At 44.5% G+C, this 8,448-nt stretch overlaps 1 protein-coding gene across 1 annotated transcript in view; it reads left to right on the top strand.

The window, feature by feature from the left end:
• Nucleotides 1-667: 667 nt before the first annotated feature.
• Nucleotides 668-8,448, top strand: part of LOC112256125 (protein diaphanous homolog 1) — a gene marked incomplete in the record, with an annotated part of 252,305 nt that continues 244,524 nt past the window's right edge. The window contains 1 exon segment of the mRNA XM_042325804.1: nt 668-1,437. Coding sequence (XP_042181738.1) covers nt 1,333-1,437 — 105 coding nt within the window.

Raw genomic sequence — 8,448 nt, 5'->3', positions numbered from 1 at the left:
TTGTAAAGATTTTGTAATAGACTCAAACCAGTGGCACATAATTAATGACTATATAAATGAATCAGAAAAAGTTCAATAAAAACATATTACAACTTAGGCTATGTGTTACAGCACTACTTTTGGTGTCCCCCTCAGGAATTGCTCTTGAGAAAATGTCATGCAATTGTCCCCTCCAAAGTTGATATCAGATTTTCGCCCCTGCCGCTAGCCCCTTCTTATTAATGGTATCTGTTGCTTTTATACATGTCTTACTACTCGAAAATCGTCTTTATTCTCGCTTAAAAAACTCCTGTGGCTTATTTCCAAATGTTCATGTTTCTAAATGTCTAAATGTCAAGAGTGAAGGTTTCCTGCCAGAGAGTAACGGTTCATGTGATTGGATGTTAATTATTTGACTAGGCTACCTGTATTTGACATTGTGTTGTTATTTTGCTGAACACCAGATGGTTTCATTTTATTTAATGGCAGTGAAATGAGGTTACTCAGACGAGAGAAAAAAAACTCACCCAAATATATACCCCCGTTAGAAAATATAAATGTACTGTTTGAATTTGTATTTAAAAATAAATAAATAAGTGAATCAGATTTTTATTTTGTCGTACCCCAGTTTGGGAATACCTAACCTACTGTATCTGTCATCTCTCAGGTGTAGTTCTAGTGCGCATGGCTCCTCTCCCAGCCGTTCTAATTTGTCAGCACAGGAAGAAGACTACTGTGGATGTGTTTGAACGTTGTCACTCGGGAAAGTTAACTTGTTGCAGTAATGGACACGAATATGGGGAAACCACACGACTACCGTGTTGTATAGAAACAACTTAGTGGTAGTAGGAAGAACCGTCTTTGTTCACCGAGTTGTACGGTATCTAACGTTAGCCACTACATAGACAGGGAGGCACTCAACATTTGCAAGGATTACGGGCAAACCTCTTTCTTTGGGACGACAACTGTGCAACATTAACTAACTAAAAGAAATGGTATAGTTGTCTTTGGTGCAACAACAAAGAGTCGTCAAGAGTGGCTCCTATACGTTTTCCTTCCGCTGTTTGGGGGTACTTTAAATTTCCCTCCTTTTTCCATCACAGGCGGGGGTTCGGGTTATTGGCTAGCAGCTAGCTAGCCACTCGCTAATAGTAACTAGTCCAAAAGCAGTAACTTTGGGCGAGTACAGACAGGCAGCAGGGTCTACTCAGACCTGTTTTTTCTTCGGAAAGGACAACTTTTCATAACTTGGTAGCGAGGCGTCAGTTTGTTTTTGTGTAAAAATACGGTTATCACCGGGTGTGTTCGTGAGTTTATTTTTGTTCTCCCTTTGAGGAAATTGTCTAAATCACAATGGATCCTAATGCGGGGAATTCTGCCTCTGCTGCTGCTCCCAAAAGCAAGAAGGACAAAAAAGAAAAGAGAAATTATGAAGATGGAGACGGGAAAAAGAAATTTGTACGTATTCATATTTCACTGATTGAACATCCTGTTCAATGTTACTTATGAGCTCTGATGGCAACATGCTGAACAAGTGTGGACTCATCAACAGTTACTTATTGGTAGAACAAGTGGCTTGTCATTATATCACTTGTAACTGTCTAGCAGACCTGCTTGTGATTATATTTAATTTGCAACCAGTTTAACATTATTCAGCGTGTTTTCCGAAAACTCTGAAATCTGCAAGGCTAATGTCAAACCTTGGTTTGTGAACACATGAGGAAGTAGTTAGTTTACCACCTGCTGAATGTCTGAAGTGTTGCAATAAGGGACATTGTAACAAACTGCATGACTCGCGGTTTGGAAACTGTAACCCGGTAGTAGCAAGTTCTATTGTTTGATTTGGAGATCATTCGGTTAGGGTTTAACAGGTGACTGTCTCCGGATTGAACCAGGGTTATAGTTAAGTACATTACAGATATGGAATACATGTTATTTTACACGTCGGCAAGCAACTTCATTGTCTCCCTTGCAGTCTACTATTCGGAAATGTAATTAACACGTCAATGACAAACAATTTTGAATGGGAAGTGGATTTAAATCATCAACATTAAGAATATGCTACTTTGTATCGTAGAGTTAAACAGACGTGTTACATCGCGCTGACTGTAGTAACCTGGTGGAGGTGACGTAGTAACATCATAGCCAGTGAGTACCCATGGCAAGAATGGGTGTAATTCAATGTGATTAAGATGTCAGCTAAATGTCCATGATAAGCGGTCTGTCATTTTCGGTTGATCATCTCAGCTCTAAGAGGTCATTAGATCGACCCTACCTGGACACGCCTCTAGCAGAAATAACCCTTCCCAGCATGCACCACTGCCCCCACCTGATGCTCATCCCACCAGACAGAGGCCACTGATTGGCTGATGGTGAACACACCCAGTTAGTTTTAGGACACTGTAACAAAACTCTTGACCTCTACCTGTTGAGTTGTTCAGATTTGGGGGGGTTGCAGGGGGATGGATATTATTAGTAGACATTCCACAGTGGATAAAAAAGAGCAGTGTTAGAGATGACATGGCTATGAGGCTGAGTCAGATATATGCATACAGCTGCAGAGTATGTAGCCTAAAGCGAGTGCGCTCTGTCTCCTAACTGGATAAGTGACTTGTATAAAAAGTCTGCTATGCCAGAGCAAACAGGCAGAGCAAGGCATTCGCTCACTGCAGGAATCTCTTCCTCTACATACTTGTACCTTTTCCTCTCTTTGACTGTACATTTTTTGTTTTCTGTAGTTTCGTCATATTTGCGTGCTTTCTGTTGTCTTCGGTCTCTGTTTTAGCTCATGTGGTTGAGTTCGATAAGCATCTGGAGGATGGAGCTTTGTTAGGCATGGATCAGGAGATCATTGATCCATAGCTCTATGCTACTGACGTAGCCCACTAGGTGATGATCGCTATGGTAGGCCCATGTGTTGAGTCCTTGGATTGGGTGGGTGTAATGTGCTCTTTGTCCCAGTGTCAGTCAGGCTGGACACAGCTTGTCAACTCACTGAGGAGAAAGTGACAGAGGTGATAAAACATGCTGGCTGAAGAGCTGTGTCAAGAACCGTGTCAGTGTATATCTCTGTGTGTTGGTGTGCATTCTGCATTATTCTTGTGTGTGTGTGTGAGGATGGCGAAGACCAGAGAACACGCCATCCTGTGCTACTTAGCTAACTTTAGTAAATCCCTCTGTCTTCCCTTTTAGGGAGTTAAACAAGTTCCTGTTTGTGTGCATGTACCCCACTGCCTTGGTTTACTGAGTGTTCCACACTAACTGCACTGATGTTGGTTCCACCTGTCTTTGATGGTGAATGCTTACTCTGTTGCAGTCAGTTGGGTTTGGTGAATGAACACCCATTACATGTGCTTTGTTCTGTCCATCTCACCTCTCCATTTTATCACCGATAAACACTTGCTTTTGACACGTTCTTTGACCTCATGCCACGTTCCTTCCTCGCCAAGGGCAAAGAGATGTTTAATCTACATGTTGGATTATTGTGTGTGTGGTCTGCAGGTGTTTGAACTTTGATGTTAAACTATATCTGGTGTGTGTCGCTGGGCTGTTCAGCCTTGAAAGAATGGGAGTCATTTCTGCTCTTCTTTGTCAAACATCCTTTTTCTTGGACAGAATCCTGGGCGTTTTCTCGTTTACACTTTTCTATTCATTTAGGAAAGAAATCAGGCTACAGTACAAATCCAGCTATTACCTCATTTTACTATTTCAATGTTTCTTTACTACGTTTCAAGATTTTAGAAGGCCAGTTTGAGTTAGTAACTGCGTGTACATATCTGCTTGTCATTCGCTAAACAAAGACACAAACCTTCTGACTCTTTGGTCTATATTGTTGCAGGAAGTTGCTTTTTTCTTCCCCAGTAACCTTTCTGTCACTACACTACCCCTCCTCCTCTCCATCTATTGTGGCAGGTCCCAGAGGCACCAGTGTGGGTAGTAAATACGTTTACACAACTCAACTCACTGTTGATATTTTGGACCATACTCTTAAACTGAGAAGGCACACTGGGCTGCTTCATGTCTGAGAAGGCGTACTGGGCTGCCTCGTGTCTGAGAAGGCGTACTGGGCTGCCTCGTGTCTGAGAAGGCGTACTAGGCTGCCTCGTGTCTGAGAAGGCGCACTGGGCTGCCTCGTGTCTGAGAAGGCGCACTGGGCTGCCTCGTGTCTGAGAAGGCGCACTGGGCTGCCTCGTGTCTGAGAAGGCGCACTGGGCTGCCTCGTGTCTGAGAAGGCGCACTGGGCTGCCTCGTGTCTGAGAAGGTGCACTGGGCTGCCTCGTGTCTGAGAAGGCGCACTGGGCTGCCTCGTGTCTGAGAAGGCGCACTGGGCTGCCTCGTGTCTGAGAAGGCGCACTGGGCTGCCTCGTGTCTGAGAAGGCGCACTGGGCTGCCTTATGGCGTAAGCATGCAGGGCCTTACTCCTACACAGAGAGCGATGAACGAGGGGATGGCATAACTCAACTGGAGCCCTGTTAACCTGCCATGTTTAGCCTCCCCAACACACACACACACTTCTAGTATAAGGGGTTGGCATTCCTCAGCTAATCCCTGGTCATCCCGACACCTTGTTAAACTGCCATGATGTTTCTCTGTCGGTGAGTCTGACCAATGTCTCAGGTGAGAACCTGACCTCTGATCCTCATGGTCGTGGCAGGCCTACTCAGAGCTACACGCCTGTACTTGTGCCAAAATGCAGGTTTTTGTCATCCTATAGCACAATCTACTTTTTAAATAGTGAGTCAACATGTTTTTAGCACTTATTTCCTTGACTGATTAAAACTTTATTTTCTCATAGCCTTCTCTTGTCTCTCTGCAGCAGACATATAGTGAGCCAATATGTGTGGAACATCAAATCACAAAATCGCAGTATCGAATCGCAACACATAGAATTGAGAGAATCGCAGTGCATATCATATCGGCAACTAAGTATGGTGATATTGTATGGCGATGTCCCTGGTAATTCCCAGGCTGAAGGCTAGCACAGGGTGTATGAGCTGTGTGCAGCCATCAGAAGTGCATGGTGCTTGGATCTGCCAAGCATGGTCATGTACACGCACGCCCAATCAACCACATCTAGATCCTCTGTGTGACTGATCCCTGACAGCACTTATCCATTCCAGCTGGTAGACTTTGTTTCCTTTCGGAGTCACATATTTCCTTCTGTGGCTTTGCCACCTGTAGGTTCGGCAGCAGGTTACATCACCATAGTAATGCACACTTCCTGATTTTGTTGTTGTTGCTGTCCAATAGGAGAGTGCTGCACAACTTACTAAGGTGTCTCACCCCACCCAGACTTAACATGAGGATATCTTAGTGTCAAATTAACTTGAAATGGCCCATTATAATCTTTTAAATTGGAATTCTATCCCAAGAGTATAAATTGAATGAGATGCCGAATTGGTATCTTTAAGTCATGGTGAAATTCTTGAATGGTGTTATTGGAAATAGTTGCCACTGACTTGCCCTAGAGTGGGGAGTGGTTTGTGTGTGTAACTCTGTACTGACGCCCAGGGAGGTTGAACTATGAGGATCAGAAGCGACTTACCTACCTGCGTCTAAGTGCTTACTCAGATACTCTTATGGACGTGCAGACATAGACACCCACTAAGAGGGGGCTTTGTTCGAGGCCTTCTTGTCTAATCCACCCAAACCACTAATTACTATGATTAACAGTGTTAACTAACACGTATATGTAAAAAAACAAACATCTGTTGCCCCCCCATGCTCTCTCTCTGGGCTGGACAGCTAGCTACATAGCTACACACAATTATACTAAAGTCAAAATCACCATGTGAAGTAGCTAGCTAGCTGTAAAATTGTCTAAACAAACGGAACAATTAATTTAGGAGTTCTCTCAGAGGGAGTATAGTCGGTTGCTATGGCAACATCGGCCCTTTCCCACAGACACACGGCGCATTGTAAGATGGTACTTGAAGGAGAAACCGAGTTGAATAATTTGGTACACTATTTAGGTTGGGCTCATCTAAGCGAGATCTACTTTCTCATGACTATATAAACCGATGGTATGGCCATACTTGTCGAACACATCCATCATCTATTGGCTGATTAGGTGATCTGGAATGCAGGTAATTGTTTTAAAAGTGTTATGAAATGGGATAGTGTGTTCTCTCCAGTGACGAGAACCATGTAGCCAATGTTCCCTCTAATTTTTGGGGTACTGAGAAAAGTTCAGGTCTGCAGAGCGCAAACTTCCAGCGTGCGTATACTGTGAACACTGAGGCTGTACCTGTTTATGTTCGTTTTAGACAGTGGTCAAGTAGACTACTGTGGTTATGTGATCATAATGTAGGCCTACCATCAAACAGAATGCAGAAAATGCTTCCCCTAACATTTCAACATGGAAATAGCTGTTCTATCATTTAGCCTACAGCAGCAGCCAATGTGTGGTATTCAATGTAGGCTTACATTCCATGAGATTTAAATACACCATGCAGGGCTTGACAATAACCTGCTTATCTACTTGTCATTCAGACAAGGAGGTGACTGAAAATGTGGTGTTTGATGCAAGAAACCACTTTACAAAATGAAATACATGTGTTATTCCCATACCATTATTACAGAGAATCAGACAAATTCTTCTGCCTATTGGCAAACCTGTCTCAAAATACAACACTGCCCCTTTAAGACAAAAAAGCTTTTTACCTGACTAGCATTTGAAAATGTTGTGCTCTTGATGGATGCAATCACTCCCCTATTGCTGACTACAAAGGATCTATAACACTAACTAGCAAAGGATTAAAGGATAAAGGATAAAAAAATGTGCACACATCAAAACAAGCGCATCTACTCACGACCACTCATGCTGTAAACATAGTCCAGTTCAAAGTGAACGGCACAGATCTATACTCCTATATAGCAATGCTATATTTGTATATGGTCCTACCGCAGTTCTGATTGGTTTATGCCGCACTGGTCTGTGAAGATTACGGGCTGAGTAGCGTGTCAATGCAATAGCATCCTACTCCCATGCGTTCTGCCTACAACAAAATGTATTTGCATAGTTGGTTTTGTTTCTGTATGTTGCATTGGTTAATGTGGTTAATATTGCATTGATTCGATCACACTTCACACAGTAAAGGGAAACATTGATAGTGTTAACTGACAGGGAAAACTCTAGAAAGTTGAGTGAAGTTCAACCTAGTGCGTCTCTGTGTGGGCTGGTATTTCTTCTACACGGCAGTCCCGGGGAGCTGCACACCTGCTTGCAGATTAGAGGGAACATTGCATGTAGCTGGGACGCGTTCCTATACGATTTCCTGATTTCACAGACGGACCACTTAGAAGTAAAATCATGGGGAAAATTGTTATTGAACATAGACTTTCATCAAATTGACAGGAGTTTCATGCTTTTTATTTCTGGGGGTGGATTATCACTTTAACGTATTATTTTAGCACTGGCTTGAAGTTAGCATCGTTATGCCTAAAATCAGCCGTGTAAATCTAAGTTAGCGTCATGACTAGAGGTTGACCGATTATGATTTTTCAACACAGATAGCTTTTTTGGGTCCTCCAATAATCGGTAAGAGAGCAGTTTCTCTCATAGTTACGATTCAGGTATCTAGTTCTGTCTTTGGAATACAGAGAGGGGTCATAACCTCTCACTCTCTTCTGAGTGATCTTCTCACTGAAGTTGCTCTCTCTTCCCCGCACTCTATCCCCTCTCTTCCCCGCACTCTATCCCCCCTCTTCCCCGCACTCTATCCCCCTCTTCCCCGCACTCTATCCCCCCCTCTTCCCCGCACTCTATCCCCCTCTTCCCACTCTATCCCCCCTCTATCCCCCTCTTCCCCGCACTCTATCCCCCCTCTTCCCCGCACTCTACTCCCCCCTCTTCCCCCACTCTCTCCCCCTCTTCCCCGTACTCTATCCCCCTCTTCCCCGTACTCTATCCCCCTCTTCCCCGTACTCTATCCCCCTCTCCCCGCCTCTATCCCCCTCTTCCCCGCACTCTATCCCCGCACTCTATCCCCCCTCTCCCCCTCAAGACTCTATCCCCCTCTTCCCCGCACTCTATCCCCCTCTTCCCCCTCTTCCCCGCACTCTATCCCCCCCTTCCCAGCACTCTATCTATCCCCCCCCTTCCCCGCACTCTATTCCCCCTCTTCCCCGCACTCTATCCCCGCACTCTATCCCCGCACTCTATCCCCCTCTTCCCAGCACTCTATCCCCCTCTTCGTTATGTTAGTGTCCATGTTCATTGAAAACTGCTGCTGATTTACACTGTCACTATGTGCTTCTGCTGTACCCAGGTACAGACAGACAGACAGATGGCCAGGTAGACAGACAGACAGACAGACAGACAGATGGCCAGGTAGACAAACAGACAGTCGGACAGATGGCCAGGTAGACAAACAGACAGTCGGACAGATGGCCAGGTAGACAAACAGACAGTCGGACAGATGGCCAGGTAGACAAACAGACAGTCGGACAGATGGCCAGGTAGACAAA

The sequence above is a fragment of the Oncorhynchus tshawytscha genome, linkage group LG08, assembly GCF_018296145.1.
Source record: "Oncorhynchus tshawytscha isolate Ot180627B linkage group LG08, Otsh_v2.0, whole genome shotgun sequence".
NCBI lineage: Eukaryota > Metazoa > Chordata > Actinopteri > Salmoniformes > Salmonidae > Oncorhynchus > Oncorhynchus tshawytscha.
Note: the sequence above shows the minus strand (reverse complement) of the source record. Positions and strands in the feature narration are given on the sequence as shown.